Below are 23,261 nucleotides of genomic sequence, written 5' to 3'. Positions count from 1 at the left end.
AGCCAACCCATTTCTGAAAGCATCGTCTAACTGCTGGCCAGGAACATTTATCCATCCCTTGATGCTGCAACAGGCTACTGTGCTGGCACTTTTGCTACACCTTCACGGCAATGGTTGGGATAAACAAAACTCCACCCCCACACAGAGCGACAGGATGTGTTCGTACTGGCGTCTCTCCTCACCCACTCTTTGGAAGACAGGACATATCAAATGGAAGCCTGCGTGGCTGCCGTTCACCTTAGCCTTTCTCAAATGCAACGGGGTGAGTTTTGCTCTCAATCCAGAACTGACAACACAGTCTAGAATGCACCAAACTTTAGGGTAAACGGGTCTTTTTTATATTTAAAAAATGCAGAAAAAAATCTTGAGGATATCACCGTTTTAAGAACTGATTCTCAACCACTGAGAATGCAGAGAAAAGCTTCTTTCTGAATGCAACTGCTGATACTTCAAACATAGAACTCAATATGTGGATTTTAAATCTGGGAAAGCTGAAAACAGGTAGGTTCAGCGAGAAACCACAAGCCCCTAAATGCCTATATTTGCAAGAAAGAACTCCTCTATGCCTAAATAACAAACATAGCTTCCTTTCGCTACAGAGGTAATAGGAGACTATGTTGCATTGCTTCATTTCTATTTTGACTTGCACAACGTGGTATGAGAAAGCTTATGCACAGGAAGTTCTGTCGGCTGCTATTCTGTGCTGTCTGTTCATATCATCCTATTGGCTGCCAGCTAGTCATGGTTTCATTGCACCTGCATTCTGTTCATGCCATAAATTTAATTTCTTTTTGCAACTCAGGAAAACAGAGAGGCAACCAAGAGACTCGCAGGAATTACCACACGTAGTCGCAAGTTTCTTTTTATTACCACAGCATATTTCACAAAATATGACACTCATCGCATTACAGTGGTACCTCGGGTTAAGTACTTAATTCATTCTGGAGTTACGTACTTAACCTAAAACTGTTTTTAACCTGAAGCACCACTTTAGCTAATGGGGCCTCCTGCTGCTGCCACGCCGCTGGAGCACAATTTCTGTTCTCATCCTGAAGCAAAGTTCTTAACCTGAAGCACTATTTCTGGGTTAGCGGAGTCTGTAACCTGAAGCATATGTAACCCAAGGTACCACTGTATAAGACAACTGCCTATTCTATGGAGATTCAAAGGGCACAATCCACCATGAAATTAAAATAGAGAAGAAAAAACACAATGAGATTATTAGAGAGGATGGTATTCAACTAAGCATAATCAGTGTAGGCCCATTAAAATGAATGAACATGACTAAATGAGGCTCATTAATTTCAACAGATCTAAGCTGGGTAAAATGCAGTTGAATACCACCCAGTATTCAGTAGGGTCCAAGTACTTCCCATTAGCCTGTGAAACTTTATGCATGCTGTATTTTCTGCGAATGATCTACCTTCAGGTGAGAAAAGGGGTTCTGGGCCTATGGTTTGACACTATTAGTCCATGGCTGGCCACAGAAGATGTTCTGTGTCCTTGGTTCTAGCAACTCCTCTGCCTCATAGTTCAACAATAGGGTCACAACCACCTTTTCCCCCGAAAGAAATTTGTGATGAAATCTATGGTTCTGCGAAGGTGGAACAGAGTGCAAACAGACTTGCATATCTCCAACCCTTACAAGTTCTGTCTGTTCCATTTGTACTGCTGCTCTCTTACATTCTATGGTGTTACATAGATTCAATATGTTATTGCACATGTAAATCGGAGCTTCCCTACCTCCTGAGTTTTCTAGTCTACAGGTAAGAGCTGGAGCAAGTGTAGTAACATGTGAACTGGAAATCTTTGTGTCAAATCTCACCTCAGGCATGAACTCACTTGCTGCCTTTAAGGTGTCACTACTTCCCAACCTCAACCCACAATATGAAATATGGGGATGGTAAGATTAACCAGGCTTTTGGCACATTCATAATCCAGCATTTCAATATATGGATTTAGTTTAAGAGTATTATTATTATTATTATTATTATTTATACCCCACCCATCTGTCTGGGCTTCCCCAGCCACTCTGGTTGGCTCTCAATAGAATATGAATAATAATAAACACAATAAAACATCAAACATTAGAAACTTCCCCAACAGGGCTGCCTTCAGATGTCTTCTAACAGTCAGATAGTTGTTTATTTCCTTGACATCTGACGGGAGGGCGTTCTACAGGCTGGGCGCCACCACCGAGAAGGCCCTCTGCCTGGTTCCCTGTAACCTCACTTCTCACAGTGAGGGAACTACCAGAAGGCCCTTGGAGCTGGACCTCAGTGTCAAGGCTGAACAATGGGGGTGGAGACACTCCCTCAGGTATACTGGGCCGAGGCTGTTTAGGTAACATTTCATTGTTTTGCCTATTATATTCCACCACTATCTGCTAATCCCACATCTGCTATGTGAAATGGCAATAAGATTTTAATTTATAAATTATTATTATTATTATTATTATTATTATTATTCACACACGAGCAGCACAACCAATGGCCCCTGAGACCATCCTGAGTAGCACAATAATAAGAAGAGTAATGTGATCAATGTCTCCTTAAGAAGCACTGGCTTTGACCTGTGAAGACTTCAGTGGCTCAGCACCCTAAGGAAACTCTCTTTTCATATGACCCTTAGGTCATCAGCAGAGACCATCTTCGGAGTACCCTCTCTGGCAGTAAGGTGGCAACGAGAGAACCTTTTGAATTGTAGGTCCCTGACTATGGAGTGCTCTCCCCAGAAAAAACCACCAGGTGGCAGCATTACTTCCTTTTTTAGTGCCATGACTAGGGAGCTTCCTAACCAGCGTTTCAACTGAGCATTCATGTTAACGCGTTCATACAAAAGTTACTGAGCATTCATCGCGATATGTTCATGCAAAGGTATCTGGGAGGCACTGGGGGACAACAACTGTTATCCTGCACTTTCCGGTGCAATTTTCTGTCACTTTTCTTATTGGACCTTTTGCAAGCAGGAAAAGTGATAAACTGCACTAGAAAGAGCAAAATAAGAACCCCATTTTGCATGAAGAAACAGCCTCTCCAGCAGCCAAGACTTTTCTCTACTCCCAGGGATTGGATTTTAATTTTTTCTCTGGCTGCTTGGTGGTGGTTGCTTTAACAGTGATCCTTCTGATGTTTTTGGGGAATGAGGCTTTTTACCTGTTTGTGTGTGACCACTTACATCCTGGTGTGTGCGAATTCCTATATTTTCCTCTTTTTTATCTTGTTGCAAGTAGCCCTGAGATCTTTGTGATACAAGGAGATGAGCAAACGTTACTATTCTCTTTGCTTCGCTAATCAAGGGTCTAATCAAGATGTAGCACAGATCGGAACATACTCCTTATATAAAATGAATAAAATAACTCTATATTTTCCAACTCTATGATTCTGTGATAGGGTGGTGATTGAATCTTTTTCAGCCCTAAGGTCACACTGACGGCCACACGCCTCTCTGTGGGCTACATGAACTAGCACATGTACATACACAGCACACTCACGAAACATGCAGGAACACAGCACCCCTTCATTCACACATGCAGATGCATACACACATAATCAGCATTTCCAACCCTTTCCACTCCAATGCTTGGGGAGCGTGCCCTTTACTCTCCACAGAAAGCGACGTGTAACATGAAATGAACATGTCCACACATCCTCCACTCCAGCCCTGAGGTACAGGTGAAATACTGACACTTTACTGTTAAAGAGCAGGCAGAGGGCTTTATCTCTCCTCTCAGTGCTGCGGTGCTGAGCACTGAGATCCTTCTGGCTGCTCTTGAGTTAGAAGATTTATATCAGGCATAGGCAAGCTCTGACCATCCAGATGTTTTGGAACTACAATTCCCACCATCCCTAGCTAACAGGACCAGTGGTCAGGGATGATGGGAATTGTAGTCACAAAACATCTGGAGGGCTGGAGTTTGCCTATGCCTGATTTATGTTCTGATCTTAGTGCTGTAGTGGATTTCATCTCCAGATCTCCAGGATCCGGATTGCTCTCTAAACATCAGACAGAGAACTTCATATCCTGATCACTTGGACTGGAATGTATATATTAAATTTGTATTAAATTTTCTGTTTTACAATTCTGAATACTCATCTAAACATCCTTAAAATACCAGAGACTTCCCTTCTTCTCTTTCCATAGTTCATTTTGCATACCATAAATCCCTGCATATTTAACATAAACGAAACCATTCCATATTCCATTGTTACATCTATCAAAACTTATTTGCGCTCTTGAATTTATCTTAATGCTGCCAATGTATTCAAGTGTACACAATTTTCCTCCATATATTCAATAAACATTTTCCAATCTTCTCTAAACATATGTTCTTGTTCTCTTATTCTATATGTTAAGTCTGCAAGCCGCGCATATTCTGTCAACTTAAGTTGCCACTCTTCTTTGGTTGGGACATGCTCATTTTCCATTTTAGGGCTAACAAAACCCGGGCCGCAGTAGTGGCATACATAAATAACCTTTTTTGCTATTTTAATCACTGAGATGGGATGCAAAACAACTGAAACCAACCCTATGTGTGCTTTTGCATATCTATTACAGAATTTTTTATTAAGTAGCACCACCTAGAGGCAAAACTGTGCACGTCCTTAAACTGCAGACTGGTTTTACTCAATTTGGACACCAGAGGCAGAGCTGTCCATTTCTCTTCAGCAGTCCATTCCCTAACTTCAACATGTCAGCAGCCTGAGGCATGAAAGCAAGACAGAATAATAGAACCAGACAATTGTAGAGTTGAAAGGCACCATGAGGCTCATCTAGTCTAACTTCCCTGCAATGCGGGAATCTTTTTGCCTGACGTGGGGTTCAAACCCATGACCCTGATTTTCAGAGTCTCTTGCTTCACCAGCTGAGCTATCCCATGGTCCAATGCTTGAACACAGAGAAGCAAAGGCTAACCAACTGGGCCAAATCATTTGGCCACGTGTCGCTGAAAGATCCCAGAAGATTCAGCACTGCCTCTTGTCAGACACGCAGAAGAACCCTGTTACTAAAAATATGCTAACTTGCTAAAGGGGTCAGTACCACGATCAAGCATGATATTGACTACTGTTCCTGAATTGATGTGCCAACAAGGAACTAGGCATGCTATGGAAATGGAAGGAGCTTCGGCTTTTATGAGTTAAATCTATGTTTTATCTCTGCTTGGTAAACAAAGGATCTATGCACAATTCCAGAAGCTGGAATTCTCCCTGCTTGCTAGTCATTTATCTGCCTCATTGGAAGTGGAACTCACAGGGGCCTAGTACTGTATTGGGGGTAAGTTGGATCAGGAATATAGAGCAGGAGAAAGAGTCAAACAATTCTTCCTCTGGTGCTGTAAAAGTAAAGGTACCCCTGACCGTTAGGTCCAGTCATGGACGACTCTGGGGTTGCGGCGCTCATCTCGCTTTATTGGCCGAGGGAGCCGGCGTACAGCTTCTGGGTCATGTGGCCAGCATGACTAAGCCACTTCTGCCGAACCAGAGCAGCACACGGAAATGCCGTTTACCTTCCCGCCAGAGCGGTACCTATTTATCTACTTGCACTTTGATGTGCTTTCGAACTGCTAGGCGGGCAGGAGCTGGGACCAAACAACGGGAGCTCACCCCATCACAGGGATTCGAACCGCCAACTTTCTGATTGGCAAGCCCTAGGTTCTGTGGTTTAGACCACAGTGCCACCCAGAAAGCCAGCAACCGCACACTGTCACTATCAAATAAACAGCCCTGAATTATATCCAGACGTTGGACGTTTTATGTTCTTGTAGAGAAATCTTATACATACCAACTCAGAAGTATTTCCCATTTGCTTCAATGGGGCTTACTCCCACATAAATTGGACCTAAGATTGTAGCCTCAAAGTGAGACACTAATATTGCATATTATTTCATTGTTTTCCCTGAAGAGGCAGGGAATCCTCCATGGCATACTTACAAGGTTCCTGGAAATGTAACATCCCTACTTGTCAAAATAAAAAATTCCTTCCAGTAGCACCTTAAAGACCAACTAAGTTAGTTCTTGGTATGAGCTTTCGTGTGCATGCACACTTCTTCAGATACACTGAAACAGAAGTTCTCCTACTGGTTTCTCTGTTTTGTGATTCTTGAGAAACCAGTAGGAGAACACTTCAATCTCCCAGGACATTCTATACAAGATCTCAAAGTAGCTGTTTTACTACAAAGGAATTTCAGAAATAGACTGGAAAGAGAAGCTGCTGAATTGCAACTCATTACCAAACTTAAAACCATGGAGAGACCTGGTCTGAACAAAGACATTGGATTCTTATCTCATTATACATGACTAAGCCATTTTTCACCTTCTCACCCCTTGCCTTTTCCTGTAAGACCTATTGCAGTCGTTAAGAGTCGTCAACAGGCTCATCTCAGCTATCTGCCAATCACCCATTCCCACCACCCTTCTGAGTAATACCCCTCCCCACCTTCTCACTATATAGAAGGATCTGGCAACTTCTGTTTCAGTGTATCTGAAGAAGTGTGCATGCACACGAAAGCTCATACCAAGAACTAACTTAGTTGGTCTTTAAGGTGCTACTGGAAGGAATTTTTTATTTTGACTATGGCAAACCAACACGGCTACCTATCTGTAACTATCCCTACTTGTGCATTTGAATGAGTTCTCAAGAAAACAGAATAAATTATTGTGATCTGAGAATAATTAATGCTGAACACTTTTTTTTTTAAGTAAGGAGGAGAAGATGCTAAAACTAGCTTCTTATTTATCCACTGGAAATGGATCTAGATTGTTCTTTGCTTGATTCTCCACGCACAGGGCAGAAACGCAGAGCGAGTCTGGCGTCACAGCTTGCCCTGTAACTAAGCACAACACCAAGAGGCTCCTTTGAAGGATAGTACAATTAAAGCTGCAGAACAGCTGACCTTTTGAAAAAAGCATTAAGCCAAGGATGGAAGGGGTCTGCCCAGCAAATACACGCTTCCTTCCAGAGCTGTTATTGTTGGTTCTTAACGCCCTTCAAAGGTTTGAACACAAAGTCCTCAATCCCAGCCCTCTGAGTGGCCAACTTGAAAGACAATTACCCTTCTAGAATGCTAAAAATGGAAAACTAAATTAAGTGGGAGGAAATTCCTTCATATGTAAACACCGAGGCTCTTTCCACATGTCACAAACCAGCAGGCCTACATCCTATTACAGGATGAAAGCTGTTAAAAGGGAGAAGAAAGTGCTGCTGTAAGGGAAACAACAGCCAAACAGAATCTGAAACAAATATTTTGTCATTTTATCTTTATGATAAGTACTATTCCTCAAGCTTTCACAAGGCTACAATTACTGATTCCTCCAAATCTCTCATTAAGAGATTTCTCTTTTTAGCTCTGTATACCCACATCAGCACTGAATATCCTCTATCGTGTGGGGCCACAGGGCACCTAGTATGACTTTCTAATGTCCCACTAGGCCTCTGAAACGTGTTTCTCTGCACATTCCATCCTTCAAGCAGAACGCACTAGGAACAGGAACCACCGGAATACTTGCTGACTGTTGCAAACCAATGACAAGAGGCTTAGAGCCAGTGCAGAATGCACACACATTGTTAGATTTCTCATCACTTACGGGCTTGATGACTTACAGCTGCATGTATGAAGCCCACTGTTATTTGAGGTACTCTGTTTTATATGGAATGGCTCGTTCACACATTCAAGTCACCACTTGATACTTACTGCAAGTCGTGCAGTGATTTACATGCATGTGTGAACTCTCCCTGGGAAAAAAGCGCTTTGAAGGTTAGTCCTGTGCTATCTCACCATTTTAAAAAACTGCCTGGCACAAGTTATGATGCCCCCAAATGGAAATATGCTCCGACTGAACAATCTATTTATTTTCTTGCAATTACCGGTACATTCAGCCTTTCTTCTGATATAGATCCTGAGGCAGCGTACATTTGGTTCCCAGGTGGCCACCCACCCAGACCTGTTTAGCTTCAGCAGGTAAAAGGTAAAGGACCCCCAGACGGTTAAGCCCAGTCAAAGGCGACTATGGGGTTGTGGCGCTCATCTCACTTTCATGCGTTTGTCCACAGACAGCTTTCCAGGTCATGTGGCCAGCAGGACTAAACCGCTTCTGGCACAACAGAACACCTTGATGTAAGCCAGAGCACAAGGAAATGCCTTTTACCTTTCCGCCACAGTGGTACCTATTTATCTACTTGCACTGGTGTGTTTTTGAACTGCTAGGTTGGCAGGAGCTGGGACAGAGCAACAGGAGCTCATCCCATCGTGAGGATTTGAACCGTTGACCTTCTGATCAACAAGCCCAAGAGGCTCAGTGGTTTAGACCACAGTGCCACCCACAAGGTGGTGCCATCACATGCCTTCAGACCATACTCTGGTCTGCATGCTGTCACAAAATTTTCCAGTTTGCTCCCTTCAACAAAATGCACACAAGAATGCCTCCAAACAGCTTAGGCTGGAGACACGAATTACTTACCCAGCCACCACAAAACAATGACATCAACTTTTTTTCTTTAAGTGCTGTATCCTTGCAGCCTATAATTTGTGGCTTTTAAGTATATGGTCATTTTGGCAGAACACGCAGGATGAATGGCTGAAATTCCTATCAATTTCCTACATCATACATATGATTTCATTAGACCGCCCAGATTTCAAGGCAGGACACTACATGGCCAATTGACTTCAGAGGTTGACAGAGTAAACACTGTCTCACCCATGTACAAGGTCAAACCCCCAAATCTGAAAACACAACAGCAGTGTGTGAGCGCCTGCACACACACACACACACACACACACACAACTTAATAATTTTAACTTGGGCAAAGGCTTGGAAGCAGAACGTCTTGTTAAAAATTAACCAGAAAGTATCATTACCAGTCGTTCCATCTCCTGTTCTTTCAGCCTTTCTTCCCTCTGCCTCCGGTGGTAATCCATGAGGTCATCCCTTCCGGAAACAGAACTAATGCTATTCTTTCGCTCCCGGACGGAAGGGGTCTGCCTGAGGCTTTCCAGCTCCATTTCCTCGAACTCCATGGAACTGCTGGAAACTTTCCTTCTGATAGGGAACGCTCTCTCGGGATCCACAGGGGTGAAAGAATTGATCGGGCTGGTCCCTGAGAGTCCAAGTCTGTCAAAGTCATCAGGCCCATAGGGGGAAGAAGAAGCCAGGAGCATTTTCCGAGCTATGCGGGGGCTGGCAGGAACACTGAGAGTTGAATTCACATAGGAATTGGTTTCAGATGCAAAGTTCGTATGCGGCAAAACCCCTGAGGTGTAGGAAGAAAAGTTAAGGTAATTGTCAGCATCCAGTATACTCTGAGGTAGTAGATCTTTTTCCACAATCTTTTTTCTTTTGGTGTTCCCAAGGGAGCTCCTTGGGGGTAAACTTAGCGGCACCAGCTGGCTTTCTGACGATTTGTAAAGCCTGGGTAAAGAACGGCTATAAACTCCCATATGGCTCAGGGAGCCTCCAGAATACTTCCTGGTTCTAGACCCCAACATGTCCACGGTTGGGTCCTTCTGTTTAGCTGCTCTGGTCTGAAGTGAAAGGAGATCTTGAATATTCATCCTCCTGCCTTGCTTTGGGCTGGAGGGCATACTAGCCGCTCCCGAGCATCCGAGTGGCGAAAGAATTATCTCATTCCCTGAGCTTCCATTCCACATGGCAAGAAGAGACGCAGCGTTTTTCCGCCCATCCAGCACTCCTGGGAAGTAGACGTTATCGTAAGATTTATTCTTCTGACTATACTTTGAGTAGGGAAACTTATCCAGATGTCCAAACTGTTTCTCATTTTCTCTGGCAACGTAAATATCAAAGTCTCTCTTCCCTAGGCTGTACCCACTTAAGGATGGAGACGTGCCTGAAATGGAGCCCAGATGTTTCCCAGAGATGTTCTTTTCTGAAAGGTAAGAGCTCTCACAAGCCAATGGCTTGCTTCCTTGGAGCTTGGAAGCAGACGACATACTCTTAACGCTAGACGCAGGGCTGGATTTGGGTGGCAGCGGCTGTGAGAGTGTTAAGTAAGAACCGGCACAATCACCGTTTGCCTTGAACCTCAGACTCGGCGAATTTTTTTTCTGGTTAAGTCTGTCCATTATATCCTGGAGATCATTTTCAAGGGAATTCATCACTCCCTCCTTCCCTAAATTGGGATTTTGTAATTCCACCTGGTTTTGCACGTGACCGTACTCTTCCATCATTTTACTGGCATCTGAAAGAGGGAGGAAAAGAAGGAAAAGAAAAAAGTTTCAGCAAGTGAATTATTTGGCATTCAACCTGCAATCGGATTACAATTCATGTGCAGAAACTCACATTGCATGAAATCCATAATGCCTTTCTAGTAAATATGGTCATATAATCCAATAATGATTGTTACTTTCAGAGAATGTGTTTCAAAGTACTTTATAAAAATTCGGGGAGGTTTCAAATAACCATCTTGTAAGAAAAATCAAGGTGGAGAAGAGGGTTATCTCAATGTAGTGGAAGCAATAACTACACCAGACTTGCCCAGCATGTGTTTCTACCAAATCAGCAATGCACAATGACCCACCAGGGACACAATAACCTGTTTTAGCTGCCTGCCTGCCTGCCAGCAGAAATGGGGTACAAGGGCTGGATGGTTAAAGCTCTGACTGGCTACTGTATATGGGTGGTAAGTTTCATTAGGCTTTGCTGGGTCACAGGTACCATTGGCCTGTCTAAATCTTCCAGATTACCCAGAGTTTCTTTGGTGATCAGACCACATTATTAAATTTATTACATTCAGATTCCACTTTTCCTCCAAAAAGCAAAAGGGAGTGTACATGGGTTCTCCTGGCTTCCATTTTATTCTCACAACACCCCTGAAAAGTAGGTCAGATTGAGAAAAAGTGAATGGTCCAGCGAGCTTCCTGGCCGAGGTGAGATTTAAACCCTTGTCTTCCAGGTTCTAATCCAACACTCTAATCACTTTATACCCTCCCCTAATGAAGTCTCTCATCTTGCCGAGATAGCAGAATTATATGGGATTACTGGCAAAGGTCATAGTAGCATGATTCACAATCTATGCTGTTCCTTTTCCAAAACTCTCTGGATTCAGCTGGCAGTTTTAGTAAGCTGGCAAACTGACTTCGAACAAAAACTCATGTTTTATAATATGAATACAGTTCCAATCAAAATACTATCATGGAGAAGTATTTTATTTTGCACCTTGCCTGCCAAGAAGCACAATCCAACCTGAAGTCTCAAAGTTTCTCATACTTAATGGGATGTCATTTCTAATAAATGGTACAACAGGAACTATGTAGTGCAATCCTGCCTTTATCAGGGATGGCAGCAGCTAGTTCTCAAACGCCTTGGTACGCAAACAACTTGGAACCCAAACACTGCAAACCCGGAAGTAGGTGTTCCAGTTTGTGAACTTCTTTCGGAAGCCAAACATGCTCCATTTTGAGTGCCACACTTCCGTTTTGAGTACCACACTTCTGTTTTGAGTGTTAAGCTGAAGCCTGTCTGTTTTTGCTATTTATTTTGAGTTTTAGTTTTTGCGGCTCTTTTTTGTTTGTTTCTGTGACTGTGTGGAACCCAGTTCAGCTACTGATCAATTGATTGTGCGTCTGCAGTACATTGTTTATTGTTTCCATTTTATGAATCAATGGTCTCGTTAGATAGTAAAATTCATATTAAATTGATGTTTTAGGGGTTGTTTTTAAAAATCTGGAATGGATTAATCCATTTTGCATTACTTTCTATGGGAAAGTGCACCTTGCTTTTGGAATGCTTTGGTTTTGGAATGGACTTCCTGAACGGTTAAAGTTTGAGAATCAAGGTACCACTCTATACAATTTTACATATTTTGAAAATATATTTTAAAATTCCTATGCCCCAGGTCTCGGTCTCCATCAATAGCAAAAGCAGACAGGTTCCTTGGTATATGAAGTTTCTGTATAAACAGAGCTGAAGCTTATTACTTTTTTTTAACCTAATAAACCACCTAAAACTAATCTCCAGTTCGGTTTGTATAAAATTGCTTTGTTTCTCTTTATTTCTGTTTTCCAACTATGAAGGAACCTGTTTGTTTTGCCTAAGCATGGCCTGTAATCTTAGATGGAAGGACCCAGGTTTTCAAGTTAACAAAACAGACAGCATTTCCCCCTGAAAGTTTGTCAAACACAGTTTAGATTTATCAGTGGTGATACAAAAGACTATCCATCTGTGAAAGGGAGTCAAAGCACATGGGAAAATTTATTCATTGGCAAGTATCTTCCATTACTCCACCCAACACGCACAAGAACAATTTGATTCAACTGCTAGAGTTATTATGTGCAGCTTCACATACCAGCCACCTAAGGACTGGAGCCTGGATGTTTAATATCCCAGCAATCCACAACCAGATGCCCATTGCCTAAGAAAGTTTCTGCTACTTCCCCCTTCTTGACCAACCACACACTTAACTTTGACAAACATGCCAGCAAACCCATAAAGATCTGGAAAATTGCCCTGAAATGGAAAACTCTCCCCCTTAACCTCAAATGTGGTAGATGGCAAAATAGATGTTCAGAAAAGCACATCATTTGTTCCAGAGCTGAACTAAGGGAGCCAAAGCAGGTTTGTGGGACTGAGATTTGGTTCCAGCTAAACACTATGGATTTTTCAAGACGATTTAGGAACACAGAAAGTTAATGCAATATTTCCTGTTAATAAGTGCACATTTCTCCTTACCACACTGATCACATATCTACATTTATTTTTAAATTTAGACTCCATTTAAGCTGTTTCTGATATGGAGTTCCCTGCTGAAGTATGACTTCTGAGACGGTTTTATTGGCACTCCCAACATAGCACAGATAAAACAGTTTGTTTTCATAGGTGCAAGAAGAACCTTTTCCAGCTGAAGGTCAGCCAGAGTTGAAATTGATTAGCTTTCATTACAGTAGTGCCTGTCTCATCTGTATAGGCTGGATTTGCTAGTTAAAGCTATACGGATACATTGTCTTTTTCCTACTTGTCCGGTTTCTTAAAATAGGTAGCTAATTGGGAGACTCAGCATTATTGAACAGAAAGACTAACCAAATGAAGCTTGTTTTCCTGTAGCAGACCACAGTGGCATACGTGAGGTTGCAATACTAAACACATCTACTGAGGAATAAGCCTCACAGAGCATACAGGACTCACTTTTGAAAAAGCATGTGCAGGTTTATTTTGTGAATTACTGAAGTAACCTGAAGAAGAAGAAGAAGAAGAAGAAGAAGAAGAAGAAGAAGAAGAAGAATTTATTATTTCTACCCCACCCATCTGGCTGGTTCCCCAGCCACTCTGGGCGGCTCGCAAAAGAATATTAAAACATCAAACATTAAAAACTTCCCTAAACAGGGCTGCCTTCAGATGTCTTCTAAAAATCAGATAGTTGTTTATTTCCTTGACATCCGATGCGAGGGTGTTCCACAGGGTGGGTACCACCACCGAGAAGGCCCTCTTGCCTGGCTCCCTGCAACCTCACTTCTCGTAGGGAGGGAACCACCAGAAGGCTCTCGGAGCTGGACCTCAGTGTCTAGGCTGAATTATGGGGGTGGAGACAGAATTGTACAGCAGAGTTGGGCATCAACATTTAAACAGTACCAGAACCATTAAATGTTATGACCGAGGTGGGGAACATTTTCCTCACAGAAGCATATGCCAGTGGCAGGTGAGTCTGAAGCCAAAACTGAGCTTGGCTAGAGCCTGAAGTGTACATCAATTCATTTCCACACACACAAAAGCACATCTCACTCACCCTCCCATTCTCTCTCTTTCTCTCTGACTCTCACATTCAAAAAACATGGGTACACAAACTGGCAAAAAAGAATCCATTCACTGTAGCGCTTCCTCCCCTGTGTTAAGTAAACATCCCTCTAAATATAAATGACACAACTCATACCTGTCCCAAGATTCTGGTAAGTGAGATTATTTCTTTCTGACATCATATCATTTGCTAGAAGGAGCAGGCGCTCAGGCTGAGCCATGTAAATATTGACACCTGTAAATAAAACAAAGAGTGTTACTTTAATAAACCAACCATTGTAATGGTCACGAATGCTTTGAAAACATAATCTGATTTACTTGTTGAAGCATTATAGCTGCCATTTGAAACTAAGCAGATCTGCAGCACAACTGATAAGCGTAAAATCCAAAAACAAGTTACAAATAAAAAATCTGAATAAGACAGAAACAGAAGTTGGGAGTGGGCTGGGGGCAGAACAGAAAGAAAGAGCCCCCAAAGCAACAGCCAAATCAAGAAAAAGATTAGCTCTGTGAGGTCAAAGGATAAACACACGCCCTGGATAGACATTTCACTGATATGTGTCAAAGATTTTAACATTCAAACAATGTCCTCCAAAGTTCCCCATTCTTTCCAATCTGCATTCGGAGGACACATATGTGTTACCAGACACATTCATGATGATAGAAAGAGTCAATCCACATAGTCATTCCTCTTGCATATGCTGTTTGGTCCCCTTCAGTGACATAAATGGAGGGGCTCTGACCTGGGGCTCTTTGAAGCTGTCAGCATGTGACAGTGGCCACACCCAAGCTGGTGCCAAACCAACTGCTGTGCTTTCTTTTGGACCACATCAGTGAGTCCGAGAGGAGGGGGTCCTGTCATTTGGGCAGCCCAGGACTTCCATACACAGGTCTGTGCATCTAGGGAGGTCACTTCGGATACTGCTAACACAGCAGTTTGACTTCACCCCCAGAAGCACCCTCCATTGTCTCTAGAGACAGATGGATGCCAACAATGCTTTCTACTCAGTTATACCAGGGGTGGGGAACCTCAGGCTGAGGGGCCAAAAGCAGCCCTCCAAGGTCTTTCTCTCTCACACACCCTTGAAATTCTTCTCAGGCCACATTCCTACCTCCAGACCAGAACTAGCTCTGTTTTCCACTGAATTGTTTTTGTCTGATAGAAATGTGTCCTTGAATTATAATACTTGCCTGGATGGAAACTAGAGAGGGGTGTGCAACCTCTTTTTTTTTTTAAAAAAAAAAAACAAACTTCCTTGGAGATTTTTAAGCAGAGGTTGGATGGTCAACTGTCATGGATGCTTTACTTGAGATTCCTGGACTAGATGACTTTTGGATCCCTTCCAACTCTAAGATTCTATGACCCTATGTTTTGCAGAAACTAGGCAACTGTAGAAAGGTAAAAGTTGTTTGCACTGCTCTGCTCCCTTTTTCCTCTGGCCCTCCTACCCTTGGCATGTGGACCTCGGGTGACTGAAGAAGAGTTTGGATTTGATATCCCGCTTTATCACTACCCTAAGGAGTCTCAAAGTGGCTAACATTCTCCTTTCCCTTCCTCCCCCACAACAAACTGTGAGGTGAGTGAGGCTGAGAGACTTCAGAGAAGTGTGACTAGCCCAAGGTCACCCAGCAGCTGCATGTGGAGGAGCGGGGAAGAGAACCCGGTTCACCAGATTATGAGTCCACCGCTCTTAACCACTACACCACACTGGCTCCAAAAGGGAATGTGGTTCTCAGACACAACTCATGTAGCTACTGCCTAAGCACATTTCCCACCAAAGATCATTAAGTGATCTCTTTTTTAACATATATTTATTCACGTTTAGTCTGCCCCATCCAAAAGGCACACAGGAGATAACTTCTTTAAAACTGACACAAATAAGGTAATTTGTACTTCATCATTAAGCAGAAGAGTGGGAAGAAAATATTTAATAAAATCAGAAAGGATCATAATGAGGAAGAGCTCGTTTATTTCCTTCACTGCATTTCGCTGGCATACCACACACAGGCAAGCTATTTGAGGACATGCATAAAAAATATTTTGATCTCGGCAAGCAGCCTTGTATGCAGGTTCTTAAGACATGGATGTTTGAAGAACATTCAAGAAAGATCAAAGGTGCCGCACAAATATTATTGGTATAAGAAAATGGGAACGAACTTTAATTCCAACGGCTCTGCCTTCACAAACAATCTTCCATCAAAATGAAGCCATGAGCCAAGTTGTCGAAAACACAGTGGGAGAATGATTCACTTTTGAAGCGTCTAAGGAAATAATACCAAAATAAAATAAAATAAAGACTTTTTTTTTAATCCAAGCTTACAGTTTCTATTGCCTTCTATGAGCAAAAATAAATAAATAAAATATTTTAACCCACAAGCGAGCAGTAAAGGGTTTAGAAACAAGCTAAAATAAAGCTGGTAAACAGCAAGTAACTTTCTGGATAAACCCTGAAGGTTTAACATTTGTTTTTGCTTTTCAAATATATACCTTGGATCCCGAATGCCCTGGAACTCAGACATTTTGGCTCCTGAATGCCACAAACTCGGAAATGATTGTTCAGTTTGTAAATGTTATTTTGGAAGCCGAACGTCTGATGGGGCTTCCGCAGCTTCCAATTGGCTGCAGCCAATCAGAAGTGGCGCTTTGGTTTCTGAACGTTTTGAAAGTCAAACGGACTTCTGGAACTGATTCCGTTTGACTTCCAAGGTACGACTATATTATGCTTGCTATAGAGAGCTGATAGGTGAGAAAAATCTGGTAGAAGGTTAATACGGTGATATCTTGGATTACATACACTTCAGGTTACGGACGCTTCAGGTTACAGACTCTGCTAACCCAGAAATAGGGCTTCAGGTTAAGAACTTTGCTTCAGGATGAGAACAGAAATTGTGCTCCGGCGGCACGGCAGCAGCAGGAGGCCCCATTAGTTAAAGTGGTGCTTCAGGTTAAGAACAGTTTCACGTTAAGAACAGGCCTCCCAAACAAATTAAGTTCTTAACCTGAGGTACTACTGTATAGGGAAGTGCCATAATTCAAGATCCCAGATTCATCAGTTTCCTTGTCTGAAACCCTGAATAGCTGCTACAAGTCAGGGTAGACAATAGATTGAGCTGCATGGACTGAAGGCCTAGCTCTCTATAAGGTAATATCAAGTTCTTGTGTTCTTATTTAGGAATCTCAAAATGTGGCATGCAAAAATAGGAAGTTTAGGGTCAGACAAGTAAGCCAATGAGGCCCAATGGAACTGTTTCCAGTATGAAAGCTTCAGTGGAACGCTCTCCACCCGCTAAAAAAAAAGGGGGGGGATCACTGAGCATTAGAAATGAATGGACCCATTGGAGAAGCATGACACAGCCTTACAAAACAGCACTTAGGCGACTGTTTTTCGAGTGGCTAGAAAGTTAAAGATCTCTGTGTTTTTGACTTCCGGTTCCGGTCGCGGACGGCGAGGAAGCGCGGAAAGCCAAGCTAAGGGCTTTCCGAATATCTCGGAGATAAGGGGTGTCGCAAGGGCACTGCGCCCCCCAAAAAATTGGAAGCCCAGGGGGGGAACCCCTGGGGGAAGGTTTCCCAGCGGCGCGGAGCGGCGTTTTACATCCGCGGGTCCTCCCCGTACACCAGAGAGGAGAGACAGGGCGGAGCCGCAGGCGCACAATGGGGAATTACCGTCTCCGAGCTACGATGCCTCAAGCTTCCACCGAAAATTGCGACGAGCCACTACGGGTTTAAAACAGATACCCCATCGTTTCTGGACTTAAAACAACAAAGAAGAGAAGGAGTAAAGATGGGTGAGTCCGGGTATTAACTGCTTTACATACGGTCCCCACCCGACGGAGGGCGAAAAGGGCGCAGATTCAGAGAAGCACAGTTAGTAAGAAAGCAGAATAACTCATAACGACCGAACTGTGTATGCGCAGAAGGAGGAGGGTTATTTTTTCTCTTTACAGACTTAACTAAAGGAACGAACTGAACTTCCATTTATCGGAAGTTCAAAGACTGTTTGCCTAAGTGACGTATATTTTCGCTAGAAACTTGAAGTGGATCCACGAGTACATTTGGACGCTTATTTGGATGCTTATTTCGGGATATTGCTCAAGTTTTGTTTCCCTCTGTGACTCTTTATTGGCGAGCCAGTGGGCACACACAGCGGTAAGCGTCAAGGGAACAAACTCAAGAGAACAGGAGAAGCACAAAGGGGAGGAGACAAACAGAATATGGTCACACCCTGAAGAGACTTACTGCTGATAGCCGGGGATAATTGCTGATTAAGGACTATACCAGCTCTCCCTTTTTATTTACTTAAGATATATGGGACTTTTACTTAAGATATATGGGATTTCTCCTTTTGGGCCGATGTAAGAGTCTTCTGTTAATGTTGTAAAGGAAGTTAAAGACGGATATCTATTTGTAATAGAAGTAACAAAACCCCATCTTCTCCTTAGTGACTTAGACTGATTGTCACTTATGGTCTTTTGTAAACTGGTGTATACCCCCTCACTTATTTAATCTCTACCCCCTCCCCCTCCACCTAACTAACTTAGTAGTAGCTCAACTCTCTGTACAGATATTGTTATATCCCTCTACTAGCCTCCCTGATTGACCTCTCTTTTGTATATCCTGCAAAGTTTACACAATAACCCGTCTGTTCCCCCTCCACCCTTTGGCCTCCCCATGTGCGTCTTTTGGATAACTTCCCCGATATTTTGGTATTCTGGAGATAAGGGACTCTGTTAAGTTTTGGGTACTTTGTGTGGGAATTTGTTGGGAGTATAATGGTACTCTTCTAGGTAACTAAACAGACTATCTGGGACAGCCGCACAGAGGGGAATAAGGAGATTGTGAGCCCTTAAAGGGAGAGAACCAGCACTGGAAAGTTCAACGGGTAAATAGGAGCAAAAATGCAGGGGAAGAATGGGAAAAGGGGGGGGGACACCAGGGGAAAGAAAAATCTCAAGACAAGAAGAAATTAAAGACTTGGATTTTCTGTGGTTAAAAATTAAGGAGGAACTCAAGCAGAACGAAAACAATATAGAGAATAAATTAGAGGAAATGCAAGATAGGATAGACAAAAGAATAGAGGGAGCTATAGGAGAGCTTGGAAAGAAAGTTCAAGAGTTAACAGTCAAAGCAAAGACATTTGAGGAATCTAACAAAAAAATTCAAAAAGACATGAGAGAACAGAAAAGGGAGACAGAGAAAATGAAGGAGGAGTTGCGAGAGTTGAACAAATCACAGGAGCAGATATGGGACAATATTGCGATGACTGAAATGCGACAAAGACAAATGCACTTAAAATTTAGAGGCATAGAGGAAGAAATGAAAGAGAATATTAAAGAAAAAATAACTATAGAACTAGCAAAATGGCTAGAGATCAAAGAAGAGGAGGTCGCGTATACAATAGAAAACGCCTTTAGGATTAAAATGAGAACACACCAGAACAAAACCAGGAAGTCCATTGGGGATTGCCTAGTAATGTTTAACTCAATAGGAATGAGGAATCTGATACTTAAAACAAGTTATCATAAAAAGCTAGTAATAGGCGGTAGACCAATAATTGTCCTGAAAGAGATTCCGGTCAGGCTACTACGCAAGAGGGAAGGGTACAGACACATAATAGGTGTCCTGAGAAGGAACAACATCCAATATAGATGGGAATTCCCTGAGGGAATTGCTTTCTTTTTCAAAGACAAGAGATTCAAACTGAACAGCTCGTTAGAGGTAGAGAAGTTCCTGAGAAGATACGAGAAGGAACTTACCAAAAAGGAGAGTGGAATATTGGATAGAAAGGACGTGAGGGAGGGAGGAGGTGAGGGAGGGGGGAGGGTGAGGCTGCAGAGAGGGGAGGGGGAAGGAGAAGGAGAGGAGGTTGAGGGGGAAAGTGTAGCGGAAGGGGAAGAAACAGGGGAAGAAACAGAGGAAGAGGAAGAAACAAAGAATTAATAATCGGACACAAACGCTACATCTTTCCTAAATAATGTCTTTAACTTTTTTAACATGGAATGTCAACGGTCTAAATGAGAAATTCAAAAGAAATAAAATATTGAAAGTTTTGAAAAATAAGAAATGTGATGTGGTATGCTGCCAAGAGACCCATGTGGCTAAAAGGCATAAACATATACTGATCAATAAAAAGCTGGGAAAGGAGTTTATTAACTCAGAAGTGAATAAAAAGAGAGGGTTGGTCATCTATGCTAAAGAGAAACTGGAACCTAAAGTAATATGCAAAGATGAGGAGGGGAGGATCCTAGGGATCCAGATTACCAACCAAGGGGAAAGATTTAACGTAGTATCGATATATGCCCCTAATAGAAATAAAACCGAGTTCTACAAAAAACTGGAACAAATGCTATCAGAATTAGAAAATTATAAACTAATTTTACTAGGGGACCTGAATGGAGTCCCGGAACCTAATATTGACAGAAGCGAAAAGAGAAGGAAAGGGAAGCAAGGGAAACTCCCAAAAACTTTTGATGATCTCCAAGAAAATTTAGATCTATTGGACATTTGGAGATACAAAAACCCTACAGAGAAACAGTTTACCCATTTCTCTGGAGTACACCAGAGCTGGGGCAGAATAGACCAGATCTGGGTCTCCAGAGAGCTTACGCTGAGAGCGGGGAGGTGTATAATAGAGCCCAGAACATTATCGGATCATAATTCAATTTTTTTGGAAATAAAAGGTACTCCATCAGGCCCGTATAGATGGAGAATGAACGATTATCTACTGGAACAAGATGAGATTACTGATAAGGCAAAGAATGTTTTGAAAGAATATTTTGACCATAACCTGCATAAAGAAACAAAAATTAATGTGGTCTGGGATGCCAGTAAGGCAGTCCTTAGAGGCTTTTTGATCCAACAGAACAAATTTAGGAAGAATTTGAGAGAAGCAAAGAAGGAAGAGGTAGTTAAGCAACTAAAAGAAGTAGAGGACAAATTAACAAAAAACCCTGGGGATGAGAGGTATATTCAAATCTATAAATTATTACAAACTCAATACTCAACACTGCTGAATCGTGAAATAGAATGGGGAATAAAGACGATGAAACAAAGATATTTCGAATCAGCAAATAAAACTGGTAAGTTGCTAGCGTGGCAACTGAGGAAAAGGCAAAAGCAAAAGGTGATTAATAAAATTAAATTTGAAGATCAAATAATAGAGGACCCCAGTGAGATCAAAGAAAAGTTCCTTCAATACTACGAAAATCTGTATAAAAAGAAAGAGGCGGAAGATACAAACGAGATAGGTAGGTATCTGGAAAGGAACGGGAAAGAAGACCTAACAGATGAGGAAAAGATAATGCTAAATGAACCAGTAACGATGGATGAGGTCAGAGATGCAATCAAGAAAATGAAACCCGGAAAAGCCCCTGGCCCAGATGGCCTCTCTCAAAAATATTATAAAACCTTAGAGGAACATCTGATCCCGGTACTCTGTAGTGTAATTAACAATATCCTCCAAGGAGGGGAAATGCCGGATTCGTGGAGAGAGGCATATATCACATTAATACCCAAAGCAGACTCCGAAATACTTAACATAGCAAACTACAGACCAATATCATTGCTCAATAATGATTACAAGATTTTTGCAGGAATAATGGCAAACAGGTTAAAGAAATATCTGAATAGAGCAATCCATAGGGACCAAGCCGGATTTCTGCCGGGTAGGCAGATAAAGGAGAATGTGAGGCATGTAGTTAACATAATTGAATATTTGGACCTTAGGATTGATATCCCTGCCGCCCTAATCTTTATAGATGCCGAAAAGGCTTTTGATAATGTATCCTGGGAATTCCTCATTAAATGTATGGAGAGGGTGGGAATAAGAGGGCCATTCCTAGAGGGCATTAGAGCAATCTACTCAAACCAGAAAGCGAAACTTAGTATTAACGGTAATTCAACAAACTCATTTAAGATCACAAAAGGTACAAGGCAGGGGTGTCCATTATCACCCCTGTTATTTATCATGGTACTGGAGGTTATATTGAACAAGATTAGAGGTACTCCAGAAATAAGAGGGATTAAGATAGGTAAAAAAGAATACAAGGTTAAGGCTTACGCCGACGACCTAGTAATATCAATAGAAGAACCTCTAGAGAGGATAAATGCAATCATTGATGCAATGGAGGAATTTGGGGGACTATCTGGGTTCAAATTGAATAAAACAAAAACAAAAATGCTGGTAAAGAACTTAGACGAACAATCAAAAAACAGAATTGAACTAGAATCTGGGATAAAGACATCAAAAAAGGTTAAGTATCTGGGTATTTGGCTCTCAACGAAAAATATAAATTTGGTGGAGGACAATTACAACAGAACATGGAGAGAATGTAAAAGAGATCTGGATAGTTGGAGTAGACTACACCTCTCATGGGAAGGCAGAATGGCCGCCATCAAGATGAACATCCTCCCCAAAATGATATTTCTATTCCAAAATATCCCGGTAATCAGGGGTACAACGATGTTTAAGAACTGGCAGAGGACCCTTTCTAGATTTATTTGGCAGGGCAAAAGGGCCAGAATTAAGTATAAGCTGCTTACGGATAAAAGAGATAGAGGTGGATTTGCGCTACCGAACCTACAACTATACTATGAGGCCTCGTGTTTATGCTGGGTGAAGGAATGGATTGTACTGGACAACACCGACTTACTGGATTTGGAGGGTTTTAATGCTAGGTATGGATGGCATGCTTACCTATGGCAGGATAAGGGGAGAGTGCACAAAGGTTTTTCTAGTCATATCATAAGAGGGGCGCTACTGGAAGTGTGGAACAGATGTAAGAACTTGGTAGAAAAAGATACCCCTTTATGGCTGTCACCTATAGATATTCTAGTAAGTAAAAAAGTGAATATGGAAGGTAGAAGATGGACCTATGCCGAACTTTTGAAAAGATCTGAGAAAGGTTGGGAAATTAGGCCCTACGAAGAGTTAAAAGATAAATTAACGGGGTGGATACAATTCCACCAAATTAGCTCTTTATGGAATGAACACAAAAAAGCTGGGATGAGCAAAAACAAATCCAAATTCCAGTTAGAAATAATAGAAGGGAAGTCTAAACACCTAACTAAAATGTATAACCAACTATTAGACTGGGATACTATGGATGAGGAAGTTAAAGAAGTTATGATCAAGTGGGCCATAGACATAGGACATCCCCTAGAATATGATAAATGGAAAAAACTATGGACCAAGGATATGAAATTCTCAGCATGTGTCAGCCTCCGAGAGAACATGGAAAAGATGATGTACCGTTGGTACATCACTCCAACAAAATTAGCTAAAATGTATAAAACCGGAGACAAGACCTGTTGGAAGTGCCAAAAGAAAGAGGGAGACTTCTTTCATATGTGGTGGTCTTGTGATGTAGTAAAGAAGTTTTGGGGCTCTGTCTATGACGAATTAAAAAAGATGCTAAAGTACACCTTCCCAAAAAAACCCGAAGCATTCCTTTTAGGAATGACGGGTAGTGAGATCAATAAGGATGACCAAACCTTATTTCAGTACGCAACCGTAGCCGCTA

The 23,261-nt window shown here is 42.1% G+C and overlaps 1 protein-coding gene across 9 annotated transcripts in view; it reads right to left on the bottom strand.

Moving 5' to 3' along the window:
- PHLDB2 (pleckstrin homology like domain family B member 2) overlaps positions 1–23,261 on the bottom strand; it is a 77,347-nt gene that overhangs the window by 38,459 nt on the left and 15,627 nt on the right. For 8 of the 9 annotated variants that reach the window (XM_082219701.1, XM_082219697.1, XM_082219700.1 and 5 more), the window contains exons 2-3: positions 13,876–13,974; positions 8,855–10,191 (exon numbers count right to left, since the gene is read on the bottom strand). In XM_082219701.1, the coding sequence (XP_082075827.1) occupies positions 8,855–10,191; positions 13,876–13,960 (1,422 nt within the window). In that variant the 5' untranslated portion in view covers positions 13,961–13,974. Of the gene's footprint in view, positions 1–8,854; positions 10,192–13,875; positions 13,975–15,897; positions 16,002–23,261 lie in introns of all 9 variants that reach the window. The other variant, XM_082219698.1, reaches the window with a different exon arrangement.

The sequence above is a fragment of the Podarcis vaucheri genome (genome assembly GCF_965113315.1).
Source record: "Podarcis vaucheri genome assembly, chromosome: 4".
NCBI classification, from domain to species: Eukaryota; Metazoa; Chordata; class Lepidosauria; order Squamata; family Lacertidae; genus Podarcis; species Podarcis vaucheri.
This window is presented reverse-complemented; position numbering and strand designations above follow the sequence as displayed.